This window comes from Oncorhynchus clarkii, chromosome 9, assembly GCF_045791955.1.
Source record: "Oncorhynchus clarkii lewisi isolate Uvic-CL-2024 chromosome 9, UVic_Ocla_1.0, whole genome shotgun sequence".
NCBI classification, from domain to species: Eukaryota; Metazoa; Chordata; class Actinopteri; order Salmoniformes; family Salmonidae; genus Oncorhynchus; species Oncorhynchus clarkii.
In genome coordinates this window covers 23,799,107-23,819,888 of record NC_092155.1, presented here as the reverse complement: position 1 = coordinate 23,819,888, position 20,782 = coordinate 23,799,107, and the positions used below count along the sequence as shown (strand labels likewise).

The window sequence follows — 20,782 nt, the reverse complement described above, 5'->3', positions numbered from 1 at the left end:
CCGCCCCATGGGACTCCCAATCACGGCCAGTTGTGATACAGCCTGGAATCGAACAAGGGTCTGTAGTGACGCCTCTAGCACTGAGTCATATTATCAGTAAATCAAGAAAACCACACTACAAGTATACTAAACAAAAATATAAACAACGCGCAACAATTTCCAAAATTTTACTGAGTTATTTCTGCGTCAGTAAGACACGTGAAGCCCAACTTTTATCAACACGTCTCCTTTGACACTAGGATAAAGACCACTGTTACTCAACCCACAACTAAACATTCAAGGCCCCCCCTTTGGCAAATCAGATCATGTGTCTATGCTCCTGTTTCCAGGAAGTACCCGCGACTCGCTCTGTAGAGAAATCGTCCTTCCGAGTAAGAGGCTATGTTGCAGGACTGCTTTGCTAGCGCTGACTGGAATATGATTCGGGACTCCAGAGATAGCATCGACTAGCTAACCACCTCCGTCTTGGGCTTCATCAGGACATGCATCGCCGACATTGTCACCCTACACGCCCTGTATTAACCCAGGGATTGAACACCACCCTCCTACTAAAATTATCATTGATTAGATTTATTACACCACTGTCCATTGATTTCTATTAACATTTATCATGGTACTGGTCACACTTACTCCTGTTCACATGTGTATATTTTACCATTAGTATGTATATAATCCTACTACCAGTCACCTTTCAGCCCCTTTTTTTACCAGGTGAATTGACTGGAACACATTCTAATTTACAGCAACGACCTGGGGAATAGTTACAGGGATGAATGAGCCAATTGTAAGCTGGGGATGATTAGGTGACAGTGTTAGGGCCAGATTGAGAATTTAGCCAGGACACCGGGGGTACCACCCCCTACTCTTACATTAAGTGCCATGGGATTTTTAGTGACCACAGAGAGTCAGGACAGCCGTTTAATGTTCCACTCCAAAGACGGCACCCTACCAATCACTGCCCTGGTGATTTGGGAAATGGTGCCTCCTACTGGCCCTCGAACACCACTTCCTGCAGCATCTGGTCTCCCATCCAGTGACAAACCCTGCTTCGCTTCAGAAGCAAGCCAACAGTGGGATGCAGGGTGGTATGCTGCTGTTTACATAAATATCCTTCTACCAGTCACTTTTTATGTATTAACCCAACTCAACCACTCCAGTACCCCTGCACATTGAATGGCACTGGCACTGATCTGTATATACTTTTTGCAGTTTTTTTAGTCTTAAATGTTTTATTCTATTTTATCACTGCAATGTAAGAATTTCACTGTACTGTTTTACACGTAACAAATAAACTTGAAAACTTGAAAGGCTACGGCGGTCTTTATTTAAGCAGTACAAAATATTGCTTTTTTCATGTCTTGCAGCATGGGGTTGGCCATGTCAGAGGCAAATGCCTTGTGCGTCTGAATCAAATGGAATGATATTCTCTTTTCCTTGCAGGAGTGCCCTAGTGGTGTGGTCAACGAAGACACCTTCAAAGACATCTACTCCCAGTTCTTTCCACAGGGAGGTATGTTGACACATCTGGTGAGAATTGTTTATTTGGATGGACAAAATGTGTTCGGCCAAAGGTGTGCTCTTTCTTTTGATTATCCGGTGGAATTGGGTCATTGGAATTGGTATGACTGGAAAGACAGGGGTTTGGGTTCTTGGAAATAAGCACCTGAGCACCTGAACCTTTTTTGGCACATCGATATTTAGTTAATTCAGCTCACAAAGCCCAAAGGTAAAGTCATGTTCTTCTACTTCGAAGTTCTCCCATTTTTTAATTCACACATTGTTTTTTTTAAGGCATTATATCTCACCCAAATATAAATAAAACATGTTTATCGAAAGACACTGGAGGATGTGTCCCCCAAATCACTTTTATATGATGTGTCCGTGGCTAAATATAGCTCAAAATATATGGCTCTGGAGGTCTCTAGCATTACAGCAAGAGAGACAAACGCCAGGGATATGGGAAGACTTGTCTACCTCTGCAAAGCACACATCTTCATTTCCTTCCCAATGATAAAGTACAGGTGCCTATAGTACGTTAAAAACCTATAAAAAAATATAACTTTTCTATATAAACTGTTTGTATATGACAGTGCTGGATTGCAGCCAAAGTCACACAGATACGTTCTCCTGAACCAGTACATGAAGCAATATTGTCTTCATACTGTAGGTAATAGATCTGCAGTATGTGTCTTATTGTCCACTGTACAATGATGGATTTCCTTTTAAGAAGCAATGTTACATTGTAATGTCGTTATATCGCTTGTTCTTTTGTGCTCTGTTTATTTGTTACACTGACTGGGGCAGTCTTTCCTGCTAGTCCCCCTGGGTTCCTTGCGTTTGATGGAATGTCATCTGCATTAGCCCATACAGCTCAACAAAAGAAACTCAGCACATTTTTATTTTTATCTCTCATCTTTACAGCAAACACACACGCTGTCAGTCAGTCACAAACAGGCCAAGGTTTGAGAGCTCACGCAGGCACACACACACAGACACTTAGTTCTGTTATGCTGCTTGAAAATATTTTAGGATTGCCAGAGAGTTGCAACTAAAACATGTGAAGATGCAACTTTGAAAGGGAGCGATAACACATCTTGCTTAAAGGCCTGCTACTGGGAAAACTATCAAATTAAAACAACTCTAAAATCTCTTATTCTTACTCTGCTTTGGGAAAAAAAAACTTATGATGGCTTTTATGTTGACCAAAGAAGAAAAAACATCACAGTTGAAAATGTCTAGTTGGAACCGCTGTCAGCATGTATTGTCCATGTCAATTAAGGTTGTGACTTGTCATTACAATGTTTGACTGAGACTGTGTCTCTCGTTTCAGACGCTTCAACATATGCACATTTTCTGTTCAACGCGTTTGACACGGATAAAGATGGATCTGTGAGTTTTGAGGTAAGCTAGTGTGACCTTGACAATTCATCACTGACTGACATCACTCTCTAAAGTATAATGGCGTTGATACATTTTACATTAGAGATTTGGTTCTATAGTGTCAAAGTTGATGCATGTGTGTTAATGCTGGGGAAGAACAAAAGCCTGCAGGTCTCCAGGAAAAGGATTGACAGACACTAGTCCATACCTTTTTTTAGTTTATATTTAACCAGGAATGTTCCATTTATATATCTCAATTGTTTTAACGTTACAGGTTTTAATATAGAATATACAGTTGTGGAGATTCCTTATATACATTATATCAGTCTCTGATGAGATACTCAAGTTGGTCTTCTCAGTCCTCAACAATTGTTTACAGACAGATTATTCCAATTATAATTCACTGTATCACAATTCCAGTGGGTCAGAAGTTTACATACACTAAGTTGAGAGTGCCTTTAAACAGCTTGGAAAATTCCAGAAAATTATGTCATGGCTTTAGAAGCTTCTGATAGGATAATTTACATAATTTGAGTCAATTGGGGGTGTACCTGTGGATGTATTTCAAGGCCTCAGAAAAAGACCTCAGAAAAAAAAATGTAGACCTCCACAAGTCTGGTTCCTCCTTGGGAGCAATTTCCAAACGCCTAAAGGTACAATGTTCATCTGTACACACAATAGTATGCAAGTATAAACACCATGGGACCACGCAGCCATCATACCACTCAGGAAGGAGACGTGTTCTGTCTCCTAGAGATGAACATACTTTGGTGCGAAAAGTGCAAATCAATCCCAGAACAAACGTTGATGGAAGAAACAGGTACAAAAGTATCTATATACACAGTAAAACTAGTCCTATCGACATAACCTGAAAGGCCGCTCAACAAGGAAGAAGCCACTGCTCCAAAACCACCATTAAAAAGGCAGACTACGGTTTGCAACTGCACATGGGGACAAAGATCGTATTTTTTGGAGAAATGCACTCTGGTCTGATGAAACAAAAATAGAACTGTTTGGCCATAATGACCATCGTTATGTTTGGAGGAAAAAGGGTGAGGCTTGCAAGCCGAAGAACACCATCCCAACTGTGAAGCATGGGGGTGGCAGCATCAGTGGTGATCCTAACTGACCTAAGACAGGGAATTTTTACTAGGATTAAATGTCAGGAATTGTGAAAAACTTGAGTTTAAATGTATTTGGCTAAGGTGTATGTAAACTTCTGACTTCAACTGTATATATATATATATATATATATATATATATATATATATATATATATATATATATATATATATATATATATATATATATATATATATATATATATATATATATACAGTGCCTTGCGAAAGTATTCGGCCCCCTTGAACTTTGCGACCTTTTGCCACATTTCAGGCTTCAAACATAAAGATATAAAACTGTATTTTTTTGTGAAGAACCAACAACAAGTGGGACACAATCATGAAGTGGAACGACATTTATTGGATATTTCAAACTTTTTTAACAAATCAAAAACTGAAAAATTGGGCTTGCAAAATTATTCAGCCCCTTTACTTTCAGTGCAGCAAACTCTCTCCAGAAGTTCAGTGAGGATCTCTGAATGATCCAATGGTGACCTAAATGACTAATGATGATAAATACAATCCACCTGTGTGTAATCAAGTCTCCGTATAAATGCACCTGCACTGTGATAGTCTCAGAGGTCCGTTAAAAGCGCAGAGAGCATCACGAAGAACAAGGAACACACCAGGCAGGTCCGAGATACTGTTGTGAAGAAGTTTAAAGCCGGATTTGGATACAAAAATATTTCCCAAGCTTTAAACATCCCAAGGAGCACTGTGCAAGCGATAATATTGAAATGGAAGGAGTATCAGACCACTGCAAATCTACCAAGACCTGGCCGTCCCTCTAAACTTTCAGCTCATACAAGGAGAAGACTGATCAGAGATGCAGCCAAGAGGCCCATGATCACTCTGGATGAACTGCAGAGATCTACAGCTGAGGTGGGAGACTCTGTCCATAGGACAACAATCAGTCGTATATTGCACAAATCTGGCCTTTATGGAAGAGTGGCAAGAAGAAAGCCATTTCTTAAAGATATCCATAAAAAGTGTTGTTTAAAGTTTGCCACAAGCCACCTGGGAGACACACCAAACATGTGGAAGAAGGTGCTCTGGTCAGATGTCACCTGGGAGACCAAAATTGAACTTTTTGGCAACAATGCAAAACGTTATGTTTGGCGTAAAAGCAACACAGCTGAACACACCATCCCCACTGTCAAACATGGTGGTGGCAGCATCATGGTTTGGGCCTGCTTTTCTTCAGCAGGGACAGGGAATATGGTTAAAATTGATGGGAAGATGGATGGAGCCAAATACAGGACCATTCTGGAAGAAAACCTGATGGAGTCTGCAAAAGACCTGAGACTGGGACGGAGATTTGTCTTCCAACAAGACAATGATCCAAAACATAAAGCAAAATCTACAATGGAATGGTTCAAAAATAAACATATCCAGGTGTTAGAATGGCCAAGTCAAAGTCCAGACCTGAATCCAATCGAGAATCTGTGGAAAGAACTGAAAACTGCTGTTCACAAATGCTCTCCATCCAACCTCACTGAGCTCGAGCTGTTTTGCAAGGAGGAATGGGAAAAAAATTCAGTCTCTCGATGTGCAAAACTGATAGAGACATACCCCAAGCGACTTACAGCTGTAATCGCAGCAAAAGGTGGCGCTACAAAGTATTAACTTAAGGGGGCTAAATAATTTTGCACGCCCAATTTTTCAGTTTTTGATTCGTTAAAAAAGTTTGAATTATCCAATAAATGTCGTTCCACTTCATGATTGTGTCCCACTTGTTGTTGATTCTTCACAAAAAATACAGTTTTATATCTTTATGTTTGAAGCGTGAAATGTGGCAAAAGGTCGCAAAGTTCAAGGGGGCCGAATACTTTCGCAAGGCACTGTGTATATATATATATGGTAATCCCCCTCAGCATACATATAATTAACATTAAGGAAGAGTATAGGCTTACGTATTACAACAGACATGTTGTCATTGCTCTACACCCTAGTTATCTGGTGTTAATAAACACTGGTACCTTCTGTCCCATAGTACTGGATAACCCTCAAGCCTATTTCATTGGGATCCTAAAAAAAAAACTCTACAAATCATATGCATTCTTATATATTTAAGTTTCAGCACTTCAAGGATATAATGTTCTCTTTGTTCAATTGTTGCTTTTTGGGAAGAATATTGTTGGGACGAATGATACCAATGAATGAATTATGTCTTTTTAGACTAGATATGGTAATCAAACTAAGTTCAATTCAAGTTCATTCTTTCTACATGAATATACTTTTGCGTATGTTGGATGTACCAGTATCATATCAATCCATTCAGGTTTAGCTGATGTTTGAGAGATTCTTGGTACAATTGTATTGTGTTTGTATAAGTGCAAAGGTCTAATGGGTTGTGTTTCTACTGCAGGACTTTGTAATGGGCCTCTCTATCCTGCTCCGAGGCTCAGTCCAGGAGAAGCTCAACTGGGCCTTTAATCTGTATGATATTAATAAGGATGGCTATATTACTAAGGAGGTACTTACCATTAATGTCGCAACTTGCTGTCAACGATGATGTTGATACGGTAGATGATTGAACAGAGTGAATCATATATTGATTTCTTTAAATACGAATAAAAGGGATAACCATACTGCTCTAATAATTGTAACGTGTTGTATGAGAGATGACCTACTGTATGTAGATATAAAGCATGCCGTCTGTTGAATACTGGACAACCAGTCTAATGATATGAAAAGAACGATCGCCTACTTTGTCAATGTTTCATAGTATGATACCCTGAAAGCCGGGTATTGCATAATGTACTTGTCAACATTTCCGTTATCTTATTAACTCTCCGTTTTAAAGGAAATGCTTGACATCATGAAGGCCATCTATGACATGATGGGGAAATGCACATATCCCCTACTCAAAGACGATACGCCTCGGCAACACGTGGAGATATTTTTTCAGGTATGTTTTTTATTTTTAAGTTCCGTACATTGTTGCCAAAATGTGCATATTATATTCACCATTAGCAGCATTTATTGTATGGACCCATAGTCCAATGCTTGTCATATTTAGATACAAATAACCCCAAAGTACAGTGACATTTGTTGTGTGGAATGAAATGAACAGTTGACCGACCATCTTTTCAGTTTATTTCTGCCTATACTGTTACATCATATTGCGTTGCATTCTCAACATCTCTGCCCTTCCTGACCAACAGAAGATGGATAAAAACAAGGATGGAGTTGTAACCATAGATGAGTTTATTGACTGCTGCCAAAATGTGAGTTATTTCTGCCTTCTTTTCTGCAATCGCATCATATGTTTTGCACAATGCAGTATTTAGTACCTCTGGTATTCACATAAGAGTTGTCGGTGAAGTAGGGACACATATCTCTAAAAATGTATGTTTGTCCACCAGGATGAGAACATCATGAGATCGATGCAGCTCTTTGATAACGTCATTTAACTTGTGGCTGACGTGGAGAGCTCTGGACCGGACTATCGACAGACGCTATTCTATCAACTGTACGCTGTTCAGACAAACATAAGGAAGTATTGTCACACGGCAAATGCAGTATAGATGTAACGGTATGAAACATTCTGGAATAACTGCAAAAAAAAGCATTGATGTTTTCCAATCCTACCTTTTCAATTTGAGTTTTGTGGTTTGATTGAGTAAATTGAACTCTTCAAACCTGTGTACAAAGATGCCTCGATCGTAACAGCTGTGCCGCAGTCAGTATTTATCTGCAGTACAGGAAACTCAGCTGTGTTAGATTTTGCCACTGCCTTTGAACAGATGGACAACAACGAGTTTGAAAGGTGAGCGGTTTTTCACCCACCATGGTCCATCCTTTGCTCTCCCAGGACCCAGATAAAATATAGACTTAACATTGTACCATTTCAAAAAATATATGTATATACTATCTGAGGACTGTTCAACTTTGTTCATGTTTGCTTGCCAACTAGAATGAGACGATGCACTCCACATTGCATTTGATGAGTCTGGACAGTATCCTTAGAAGCACACAGGTTGGTGTTACTTACCTTGAGTCTACGCATAGGAGAAATGACCATCTTGTCACAAGATTATGCTGCTTCTAAATGTATTTTGTGACCCTACATGTGTGTATTTCCCTGTTTTGAGATGTTTCCTGTCGACATGTTTCCATTCATGTTTCGAATCACTATTTTGTGGTATGTTTTATTTTATTTATATAATATGGTAGTCAGTGTACAAAGGCATAGTCAGATGTTCAGTATTAAGCAGAAGCTAACTCTTGGGGTGAATTTACAGTCTTCTTGGGTGTGTAATGTATATTGATCACTGTCTTATAAAGAGGATCACTGGGATGAAGTTATACAAGCTAATCTGATCTCTGTCACCTTTAGTTTTGTAAATATATATCCCTGTCCAGAAACAACCCCTAGCCCCAACTTTCTAGGCGATTGCAGAGATATGGGAAGATTGGACAGGTGTAATCAATATGGCGATAATTCCACTCGGCCTGTCAGAAGGCAAGGTGGAGCCATAACCTACTTCACTTTGTATCTATCCATACCTTTCAAGCCTTGTTTACACTGCAGGCCTTCACACTGCTCAAATCAGTTTTGTTTTTAAAATCCATTTTGGAACATTGACTGTCTAAACAGTATGTTACAAGTGACCAAATCGGATTTGTGTGTTCTGACAGCAGTCATTTGCTGGTTGTCATAGTAATGACTGGTGTGTGCACAGTGGTGTAGGCTGATTGGTGGTGGGGCTCGTGCTTCTCAGAAATTATGTGGCAATTAAGGGGACAACAATGTCTGCCATGGAAGTTTCCCAGTTGCTTTGTTCAAACAATTTTAAGGATAAGATTATCCAACTTTCAAAACAAGTGGTAGCTGTTTAGCTTTCAGTAATGTGTTTAAACAAACGAGTTACCTACTACATGTTCTTGTCAAACTGGCAACAAGCTAGCAAGCAACAATATATGCCAACTAAGTCTAAAAACCACACGAGGGAAATCAGATTTGACCGTTCAACCCAATTAGAATGGCCAGGAATCAAACCACCTACAAGGGTCTAGATTTTGTTGCTGGATAGAGGTTGCTTCTGGATGAGGTCTGTGTTTTCTTTCCTCTTGTTTGGGGCATGTGTCCAGGTTCTTTGCATAATGAAGACTGACTGGCCGTGGCTGTCTCTGATTAGAGCCCTGATAGGCCCCAAATGTGGGCAGGCACAGAGCATGCTGGGCAGCAGATGGGGCCTCACCCTCCCCAATCTTACTCACAGGTGGTTCCAAAAACCCTACTATTTAGTCCTCATCTATCTAAAAGGTTGGTATGAGCAAGGTAGTATCTGCACAATTCATTTTTCTTGCCTTAATTGGCAATTCCGTATGTATCCATTGGAATATGTTCTGATGTCCATATGATTAAGCAAAGTCTAGAACAATAACTTGTTTGTGTACCTAACTTGATCTTATTTGACCAATGATTTTGTTCAGCTGGCTAATTATCTCCTAAACATATGGGTCAAGTTAAGTAGGGCACAGAAAAGCCTGCAATGAAAAACAAGTTCTATTTGGACAAGTTCAGGTATAGCTTCTACAAATCCAAGAGTGGAAGACTCCTCTCTCTCGTCTCTAACATAAAGGCTCACTTTTTGTGAACAGTCCCATCACAAGTCGGAATGTTGAATAAACTTCATTTGAACGTACTTTACCTGTTGTCCGCTGATTTTTGTCCTTTATGTAGGAAGTCATCTGAGACAAAATATGCACCGAGTAGCATTATTAACCCGACTTTCAGTACGCTGGTCTATATCGGTATGTATTTTCAATGCTGACGCAATTTGCATGCAACTTGCACAATATGTCAACAATGGCCGAGCCTAACCGAAGTACAGACAAAACGTTGTCCCAAACTAATTTCACAAGCACTTCCAGCTGATTGCAGGGAACAGGCTTTAGTCGACTACATTCGGTTACATTTGGCTATTATTCACATATTGTGCATCACGTGAAATGCGTCAGGAGGTGGAAAATACAAGCGACCGAACCTACCGGCGCAGCAAAAAGTCAGGTAAACAATACTTTCCTATGGACATTTGATCGCCACTACCTTCCAGCGAAAGGACCAACAGCACGGACAACCGGTAAAGTAACCTAGTTTGTAGAGACTATTGCATATTTTTAACAGCGACTTTTTTTCAGACTGATTATCCATGGCGTAACCATGATAAGTCTGATATTTAGGCAAGTTCAGGTACTACCTGTTTCATCTCAAAACATTTTCTCCTTACTGAATATGTCTCTGGGAAAACAAGTTCCCTAATGATAAAGTGACTTATGTCATTCTGTTATTCAACCTTACATCCTAGTGTATTTAAATCGATCATTATAGCACGAGGGTAGTAATTGGGTTCTATGATTTCTGATTTTATGCACTCAAACTCTGATCTTGGAGAATTTGAATGCATCAGAAAAAAGCCTGTTAAAATGAATCAACTATAATTTCTCATGTTTTTTTCTGTACTCACTTCTGTACTGAATGTTAATTTGCTTGTGCCTACCAAATGATACCTTCAACTTTAGCACTGTGACAGACACTTAGGGATGGATAGAAATGTACAGAATGGGTATCTGGAGGAAAAAGGGGGGAGGGTCATGTTTTTTCAATTTCAATCAAGGGGAGGGTTTAGTATATTTTATTTAGTCCAGGGGTGGGTCATGTAATTTGTAATTGATGAAATGTCACTATATTTCTCAGTATTTTAGAATGAGTTGCTAATCAGGCTATATATCGGTGTGCCGGTTGCAGCCCCTCACCTCTGATTCTCCGTTGGGCGCGCAATATCAAGTGTGCCTATAGGCTATTTAGTGTGGTCTCAATCCAATGATCCATAGCCTGTTGTCTATGAAGTGCATGCTCGGAGAAGCACAGAACAAAGTTATATTTCAAAGATAGCTGCTGGGATGGTGTAAATAATACTAGGCTGCATTACACACTGTAATGGATATTCCAACAATGGCCCAGGCCTGCTCTGATCTTGCTGATCAAAAAACGTTTGTGTGCTGCTTAACCAGTTGCTGTATACTGTATACAGTGCCTTCGGAAAATATTCAGATCCCTTGACTTTTTCCACATTTTGTTATGTTACAGCCTTATTCTAAAATTGATTCAATTATTTTTCTCATCAAAATACACACAATACCCCATAATAAAGCGAAAACAGGCCCTGGAGGAACCCAGGGCCAACCGCACCAGCATATGGTCTCACAAGGGGTCTGAGGATATCATCTCGGTACCTAATGGCAGTCAGGCTACCTCTGGTGAGCACATGGAGGGCTGTGCGGCCCCCCAAAGAAATGCCACCCCACACCATGACTGACCCACCGCCAAACCGGTCATGCTGGAGGATGTTGCAGGCAGCAGAACATTCTCCACGGCGTCTCCAGGCTGTCACGTCTGTCACGTGCTCAGTGTGAACCTGCTTTCATCTGTGAAGAGCACAGGGCGCCAGTGGCGAATTTGCCAATCTTGGTGTTCTCTGGCAAATGCCAAACGTCCTGCACGGTGTTGGGCTGTAAGCACAACCCCCACCTGTGGACGTCAGGCCCTCATACCACCCTCATGGAGTCTGTTTCTGACCGTTTGAGCAGACACATGCACATTTGTGGCCTGCTGGAGGACGTTTTGCAGGGCCCTCCTTGCACAAAGGTAGCGGTCCTGCTGCTGGGTTGTTGCCCTCCTACGGCCTCCTCCACATCTCCTGATGTACTGGCCTGTCTCCTGGTAGCGCCTCCATGCTCTGGACACTACACTGACAGACACAGCAAACCTTCTTGCCACAGCTCGCATTGATGTGCCATCCAGGATGAGCTGCACTACCTGAGCCACTTGTGTGGGTTGTAGACTCTGTCTCATGCTACCACTAGAGTGAAAGCCCCGCCAGCATTCAAAAGTGACCAAAACATCAGCCAGGAAGCATAGGAACTGAGAAGTGGTCTATGGTTATCACCTGCAGAACAACTCATTTATTAGGGGTGTCTTGCTAATTGCCTATAATTTCCACCTGTTGTCTATTCCATTTGCACAACAGCATGTGAAATTTATTGTCAGTCAGTGTTGCTTCATAAGTGGACAGTTTGATTTCACAGAAGTGTGATTGACTTGGAGTTTCATTAAGTGTTCCCTTTATTTTTTTGAGCAGTGTATTTTAAAATAAAAAAAACATACCTTATTTACGTAAGTATTCAGACCCTTTGCTATGAGACTCGAAATTGAGCTCCGGTGCATCTCGTTTCCATTGATCATCTTTGAGATGTTTCTACAACTTGGACTTACACCTGTGGAAAATGTTATTGATTTGGACATGATTTGGAAAGGCACACACCTGTCTATATAAGGTTCCACAGTTGACAGTGCATGTCAGAGCAAAAACCAAGCCATGAGGTCGAAGGAATTGTCCATAGAGCTCCGAGACAGGATTGTGTCGAGGCACAGATCTGGGAAGGGTACCAACACATTTCTGCAGCATTGAAGGTCCCCAACAACAGACGCTTCCATCATTCTTAAATGGAAGAAGTTTGGAACCATCAAGACTCTTCCTAGAGTTGGCCACCCAGTCAAATTGAGCAATCGGGGAGAAGGGCCTTGGTCAAGGAGGTGACCAAGAATCCGATGGTCACTCTGACAGAGCTCTAGAGTTCCAGAACCTTCCAGAAGGACAACCATCTCTGCAGCACTCCACCAATTAAGCCTTTATGGTAGAGTGGCCAGACGGAAGACACTCCTCAGTAAAAGGCATATGACAGCCCGCTTGGAGTTTGCCAACAGGCACCTAAATAACTCTGGCCATGAGAAACAAGATTCTCTGGTCTGATGAAACCAAGATTGAACTCTTTGGCCTGAATGCCAAGCGTCACGCTGTGGGGATGTTTTTCAGCGGCAGGGACTGGGAGACGAGGGAAAGATGAACAGAGCAAAGTACAGAACGATCCTTGATGAAAACCTGCTCCAGAGCACTCAGGACCTCTGACTAGGATGAATGTTCACCTTCCAACAGGACAACAACCCTAAGCACACAGTTGAGACAATGCAGGAGTGGCTTCGGGACAAGTCTCTGAATGTCCTTGATTGGTCCAGCCAGAGCCTGGACTTTAACCCGATCGAACATCAGTGGAAATAGCTGTGTAGCGATGCTCCCTATCCAAACTGACAGAGCTTGAGAGGATCTGCACAGAAGAATGGGGGTAACTGCCCAAATACAGGTGTGCCAAGCATGTAGTGTCATACCCAATATAACTTGAGGCTGTAATTGCTGCCAAAGGTGCTTCAACAAAGTACTGAGTTAAGGGTCGTTAATACTTAGTGGCAAGAAAAAGTATGCGACCCCTTTGGAATGATCTGGATTTCTGTATAAATTGGACATACAATTGTGTCTGATCTTTGTTTAAGTCACAACAGCAGACAAAACATTGAGCTTAAACTAATAACACACATTATTGAATTTTTCTTGTCTATGTTGAATACATAATTTAAACATTCACAGTGTGGGTTGGGAAAAGTATGTGAACCCCTAGGCTAATGAAGTCAGGACTCAGCTAACCTGGAGTCCAAACAATGAGACGAGATTGGAGATGTTGGTTAGACCTGCCCTGCCCTATTAAAAACGCTATTCACAAGAAGCATTGCCTGAGTGAACCATTCCTTGAACAAAAAAGATCTCAGAAGACCTAATTGAACCTGGACCTAATTCAGAATTGTTGTCTTGCATAAAGCTGGAAAGGGTTTCAAAGGTATCTTTAAAAGCCTTGACGTTTATCAGTCCACGGTAAGACAAATTATCTATAAATGGAGAAAGTTCAGCACTGTTGCCGTCCTGCAAAGATGACTGCAAGAGCACAGTGCAGAGTGCTCAATGAGGTTAAGAAGAATCCTAGAATGTCAGCTAAAGACTTACAGAAATCTCTGGAACATGCTAACATCTCTGTTGAGGCTACGATGCGTAAAACACTACACAAGAATGGTGTTCATGGGAGGACACCACGGAAGAAGCCACTCCCGTACAAAAAAACCCATTGCTGCACATCTGAAGTTCGCAAAAGTGCACCAGGATGTTCCACGGTGCTACTGGCAAAATATTCTGTGGACAGATTTAACTGAAGTTGAGTTGTTTGGAAGGTACACAACACTGTGAGGAGAAAAAAAGGCACAGCACACCAACATCAAAACCTCAACCCAACTGTATGGTGGAGGGAGCATCATGGTTTGGGGCTGCCTCAGGGCCTGAACAGCTTGCTATCATTGACGGAAAAATTATTTCCCAAGTGAATCAAGACATTTTGCAGGAGAGTGTAAGGCTATCTGCCAATTGAAGCTCAACATAAGTTGGATGATGCAACAGGACAACAACCCAAAACACAGAAGTATATAAACAGAATGGCTTCAACAGAAGAAACAAGAGTTCTGACCTCAACCCGATTGAGATGCTGTGGCCTGACCTCGAGCGGTTCACACCAGACATCCCAAGAATATTGCTGAACTGAAACAGTTTTGTAAAGAAGAATGGTCCAAAATTCCTCCTGGCCGTTGTCCAGGTCTGAACCGCAACTACAGAAAATGTTTGGTTGAGGTTATTGCTGCCAAAGGTGGGTCAACCAGTTATTAAATCCAAGGCTTCACATACTTTCCCCACCCTGCACTGTGAATGTTTACAGTGTGTTATTAGTTGAAGCAGACTGTGTTTGTCTTGTTGTGACTAGAGGTCGACCGACTATGATTTTTCAACACCGCCGATACCGATTTATTGGAGGACCAAAAAAGCCGATACCGATTAATCGGCCGATTTTATAAAATAAAAAAATGTATTTGTAATAATGACAATTACAACAATACTGAATGAACACTTATTTTAACTTAATATAATACATCAATAAAATGTAGCCTCAAGTAGATAATGAAACATGTTCAATTTGGTTTAAATAATGCAAAAACAAAGTGTTGGAGAAGAACGTAAAAGTGCAATATGTGCTATGTAATAAAGCTAACGTTTCAGTTCCTTGCTCAGAACATGAGAACATATGAAAGCTGGTGGTTCCTTTTAACATGAGTCTTCAATATTCCCTGGTAAGAAGTTTTAGGTTGTAGTTATTATAGGACTATTTCCCTCTATACCATTTGTATTTAATTTAACCTTTGACTATTGGATGTTCTTATAGGCACTTTAGTATTGCCAGTGTAACAGTATAGCTTCCGTCCTTCTCCTCGCTCCTCCCTAGGCTCGAACCAGCAACACAACGACAACAGCCACCACATCGAAGCGTTACCCATGCAGCGCAAGGGAAACAACCACCCCAAGGCTCAGAGCGAGTGAAGTTTGAAACACTATTAGCGCGCGCTAACTAGCCAGCCATTTCACTTCGGTCACACCAGTCTCATCTCGGGAGTTGATAGGTTTGAAGTCATAAACAGCGCAATGCTTGACGCACAACGAAGAGCTGCTGGCAAAATGCACGAAAGTGCTGTTTGAATTAATGTTTAGCGCCTGCTTCTGCCTACCACCGCTCAGTCAGATACTTAGATACTTGTATGCTTGTATGCTCAGTCAGATTATATGCAACACAGGACACGCTAGATAATATCTAGTAATATCATCAATTATGTGTAGTTAACTAGTGATTATGATTGATTGTTTTTTATAAGATAAGTTTAATGCTAGCTAGCAACTTACCTTGGCTTACTGCATTTGCGTAACAGGTAGTCTCCTTGTGGAGTGCAACGAGAGAGAGGCAGGTCGTTATTGCGTTGGACTAGTTAACTGTAAGGTTGCAAGATTGGATCCCCCGAGCTGACAAGGTGAAAATCTGTCTTTCTGCCCCTGAACGAGGCAGTTAACCCACCGTTCCTAGGCCGTCATTGAAAATAAGAATGTGTTCTTACCTGACTTGCCTAGTTAAATAAAGATGAAATAAATGTGTAAAAAATGTGAACTTGAAATCGGCCCTAATTAATGGGCCATTCCGATTAATCGGTCGACCTCTAGTTGTGACTGATGAAGATCAGATCAAATTTTATAACCAATTTATGCAGAAATCCAGGTAATTCAAAGGGTTCACATACTTTTTCTTGCCACTATATAAATGTGAAATTTTAGGTTTACATACTTAGTGTAACTTGCTACTACTATAGTAGATTTGATTCAAATCAATGTTTCTTGCCCATGATGTATTTATCAGACTTATTGACCTCAGAATAAGACAGATTTTAGGAACAGTTGAAGTCGGAAGTTTACATACACTTTAGCCAAGTATATTTAAACTCAGTTTTTCACAATTCCTGACATTTAATCCTAGTAAAAATCCCCTGTTTTAGGTCAGTTAGGATCACCAGTTTATTTTAAGAATGTGAAATGTCAGAATAATAGTAGAGAAGTTTACATACACTGTCTTCTTCTTATTTTCCTATTCAAGAAAAGAGGTAGGGTTACCTGTTTGACAGACGAAAATAGGCTATAGGCTGCTATATCCAAAGATTTTTCAGTCAATTCCTCTTCCCACCATGTTCTCTTTGGCCAACCTCAGTGTCAGTGAAGGGCTGTTGACTTAAAACCAAGACTTGAATTGAGGGGGTATTAGAGGGTATACCATAGGCCTACCTTTTTATTAAAGAAAATGGTAAAAAGCACAGACCCCTTGGCTTAAGATTTTGAAGAAAATAAAAAGGATGCGAAGCTGAATAAACAGCATGTTCATTACACAGGTTCACTTTGTGCCGGAGACAATAAAAGGCTCTAAAATGTGCTGTTTTGTCACACAATGCCACAGATTTCTCAAGTTTTGAGGGAGCATGCAATTGGCAAGCTGACTGCAGGAATGTCCACCAGAGCTGTTGCTAGAGAATTTTGTGTTAATTTATCCATCATAAGCTGCCTTCAATGTCGTTTTAGGGAATTTGCAGTACGTCCAACCGGCCTTAAAACCGCAGAGAAAAAAGTAATTCTGATTGGCTGGGCCTGGCTGCCAAGTGGGTGGGCCTATGGCTGCGCCCCTGCCCAGTCATATGAGATTCCTCGATTAGCACCTCATGAATTCATTTAAATTGACTGATTTCTTTATATGAACTATAACTCAGTAAAATCGTTGAAATTGTTGCATGTTGCGTTTTATGTTTTTGTTCAGTTTTTAACAGAGCTTTGGTCCGCAATGCTTTATGCTCGAAACAAGCTGTAAAATACCTGGGAAAGACATGACAGTGATTCATATGGGGATATCATTGTTTAGTTTCTATGACATTCCGAGGCTGAGTTACAACCGTCTATAGCCAAGGAGACAAAAAATGTACTTTGCTTGGGAAGCAATCGAATTCTGTCATTATCAATTGATTAAGCTATTCACTTTCTGTACAATAGATGTTTAAACCTAGACAGATTTTTGGGAAACACTTGTGATCTTCTATTTTTGGGTTAAGCCACAGAAGAAAAGTAGCCAGCAGTTAAAGCTTCCATTTTCCCCATAGGTCTACTCTGGGGTGGAACGGTAAGCCTAACTTTTGAAAGTACCATGCTCAGATTCATAATGACGTCTCAAATATAATTATTTGCAAACAAGGCACACTGATTTGGTATTGGAGAAATAGGATAAGATGAACACAGGCCTATCTCTGTCCATTCTTAGCCTGTAATTTGTGTGGTATTCAAATATTCTGTAAAATGATGCAGAATTGCATCATGTTTATAAAATACCAATTTTCTTGGACCTGCAAATACAATGATCGATTCCGGCAATGCTTTTACAATGGAGATCTTTCAACCCCTACTCTTGTCGACGGTGGTCTGCGAACCCACAACCTGGCCGCGGTCCTGTGTGCTATCAAAATTCCTGCATTGCCATGTAATGCTTACAGGATGAAGAACAGTTTCTAAAACTGCATATCTAAACCTCTGGTCTGTCCAAAAAGTGAGGGTAAACGGTAGAGATGGTCTTTACCCACTTTGTTTTAATTATTATTTTGGGTATAGGGGAGGGTCACTTTTTTCAAGGGAGGATTTAGCTCAAATATATTTTGGTGAAGGGAAGGCCATCACTTTTATTTGAGAGTCCAGATTTTCTCCATGTAACCCTTATAAATAATGTTCACTCTCTTATTTGAGTAGCCTGTGGTGACAAAATAATATAATGGTGCCACCTTCTGGTACTCTGAGCCTACCACTATTCATATAAACAAATCAAAATACATTTTATATTTGAGATTCTTCAACGTAGCCACCCTTTGCCTTGATGACAGCTTTGCACACTCTCAACCAGCTTCATGAGGTAGTCACCTGGAATGCATTTTAATTAACAGTTGTGTTGTGACAAGGTAGGGGTGGTATACAGAAGATAGCCCTATTTGGTAAAAGACCAAGTCCATATTATCGCGAGAACAGCTCAAATAAGCAAAAAAAAACGACAGCCCATCATTACTTTAAGACATGGTCAGTCAATCTGGAAAATGTCAAGAACTTTTAAAGTTTCTTCAAGTGCAGTCGCAAAAACCATCAAGCGCTATGATGATTCATGAGGACCGCCACAGGAAAGGAAAACAGCTGCAGAGGATAAGTTCATTAGAGTTAACCACCTCAGATTGCAGCCCAAATAAGAGTTCAAGTAACACACAGCTCAACAACTATTAAGAGGAGACTGTGTGAATCAGGCCTTCATGGTCGAATTGCTGAAAATAAACCACTATTAAAGGACACCAATGAGAAGAGACTTGTTTGTGCGAAGACACACAAGCGATGGACATTAGATCGGTGGAAATGTGTCCTTTGGTCTGATTTGTCCAAATTATAGATTTTTGGTTCCAACCGCCGTGTCTTTGTAAGACGCAGAGTACGTGAACAGATCTCTGCATGTGTGATTCCCACCGTGATGCATGGAGGTTTGCTGGTGACACTGATTTATTTAGAATTCAAGGCACACTTAACCATCATGGCTACCACAACATTCTGTAACGATACGACATCCCATCTGGTTTGCGCTTAGGACTATAATTTGTTTGTCAGCAGGACAATGACCCAAAACACACCTCCAGGCTGTGTAAGGGCTATTTAAAAAATGTAAAAAATTATTTCACCTTTATTTAACCAGGTAGGCTAGTTGAGAACAAGTTCTCATTTACAACTGCGACCTGGCCAAGATAATAGCAGTGTGAACAGACAGCAACACAGAGTTACACATGGAGTAAACAATAAACAAGTCAATAACACAATTTGATTTTTTTTATATAAAAAAAAAAGTCTATATACATTGTGTGCAAAAGGCATGAGGAGGTAGGCGAATAATTATAATTTAGCAGATTAAAACTGGAGTGATAAATGATCAGATGGTCATGTGCAGGTAGAGATACTGGTGTGTAAAAGAGCAGAAAAGTAAATAAATAAAAACAGTATGGGGATGAGGTAGGTAAATTGGGTGGGCTATTTACCAATGGACTATGTACAGCTGCAGCGATCGGTTAGCTGCTCAGATAGCGGATGTTTAAAGTTGGTGAGGGAGAGAAGTCTCCAACTTCAACGATTTTTGCAATTCGTTCCAGTCACAGGCAGCAGAGAACTGGAAGGAATGGCGGCCAAAAGAGGTGTTGGCTTTAGGGATGATCGGTGAGATACACCTGCAGGAGCGCATGCTACGGGTGGGTGTTGCCATCGTGACCAGTGAACTGAGATAAGGTGGAGCTTTACCTAGCATGGACTTGTAGATGACCTGGAGCCAGTGGGTCTGGCGACGAATATGTAGCGAGGGCCAGCCGACTAGAGCATACAGGTCGCAGTAGTGGGTGGTATAAGGTGCTTTATTAACAAAGCAGATGGCACTGTGATAAACTGCATCCAGTTTGCTGAGTAGAGTATTGGAAGCCATTTTGTAGATGACATCGCCGAAGTCGAGGATATGTAGGATAGTCAGTTTTACTAGGGTAAGTTTGGCGGCGTGAGTGAAAGAGGCTTTGTTGCGAAATAGAAAGCCGATTCTAGATTTGATTTTGGATTGGAGATGTTTGATATGAGTCTGGAAGGAGAGTTTACAGTCTAGCCAGACACCTAGGTACTTATAGATGTCCACATATTCTAGGTCGGAACCATCCAGGGTGGTGATGCTAGTCAGGCGTGCGGGTGCAGGCAGCGAACAGTTGAAAAGCATGCATTTGGTTTTACTAGCGTTTAAGAGCAGTTCGAGGCCACAGAAGGAGTGTTATGGCATTGAAGCTATTTGACTAAGAGTGATGGATTCCTGCAACAGATGACCTGGCATCCCCAATCAGTTGAACACTTTTGGTTACATGATTCTGTGTTATTTCATAGTTTAGAGGTCTTCACTATTATTCTACAACATAGAAAACTGTAAAAATAAAGAAAAACCCTTGAATGAGTAGGTGTCAACTTTTGACTGGTACTGTGTGTGTGTGTGTGTGTATATATATATATATATATAGAGAGAGAGAGAGACCTATTTATGTTCCTGTTTCACACCCCAACAATCTGCCATTTGCTACATCTTGGAAACTGCTGCCATCGATAGTGTATGTTTAATTTGTGTAGGGGCCTAGCAGTGAGATATTAAGGACTTCAAATAGTGAGCTCACTGGGCATTTAATGCGCTCACCTAATTACACAGCGATTCAATTAAAGGCTCCGAATGTTTACGAGCCCCTGTGTTCTGATATTAAGTGTGTGTGTAGTTATGTTGTGCTGTAATGTTATTTTGTTGACAAAATACAGTTTATGATTAAGTATTCTATACCATACTACTTACTGTTGAATTACATTGTTACTAAACTTCTACACCAGACTAAACCAACTCAA

The 20,782-nt window shown here is 40.7% G+C and overlaps 1 protein-coding gene across 4 annotated transcripts in view; it reads left to right on the top strand.

The window, feature by feature from the left end:
- LOC139417170 (Kv channel-interacting protein 4-like) overlaps window positions 1-8,398 on the top strand; it is a 186,927-nt gene extending 178,529 nt beyond the window's left edge. For all 4 annotated transcript variants that reach the window (XM_071166413.1, XM_071166411.1, XM_071166410.1 and 1 more), the window contains 6 exons: window positions 1,441-1,510; window positions 2,831-2,901; window positions 6,370-6,477; window positions 6,808-6,912; window positions 7,169-7,231; window positions 7,370-8,398. In XM_071166413.1, coding sequence (XP_071022514.1) covers window positions 1,441-1,510; window positions 2,831-2,901; window positions 6,370-6,477; window positions 6,808-6,912; window positions 7,169-7,231; window positions 7,370-7,417 — 465 coding nt within the window. In that variant the 3' untranslated portion in view covers window positions 7,418-8,398. The remainder of the gene's footprint in view (window positions 1-1,440; window positions 1,511-2,830; window positions 2,902-6,369; window positions 6,478-6,807; window positions 6,913-7,168; window positions 7,232-7,369) is intronic.
- The last annotated feature ends 12,384 nt before the right edge of the window (window positions 8,399-20,782 follow it).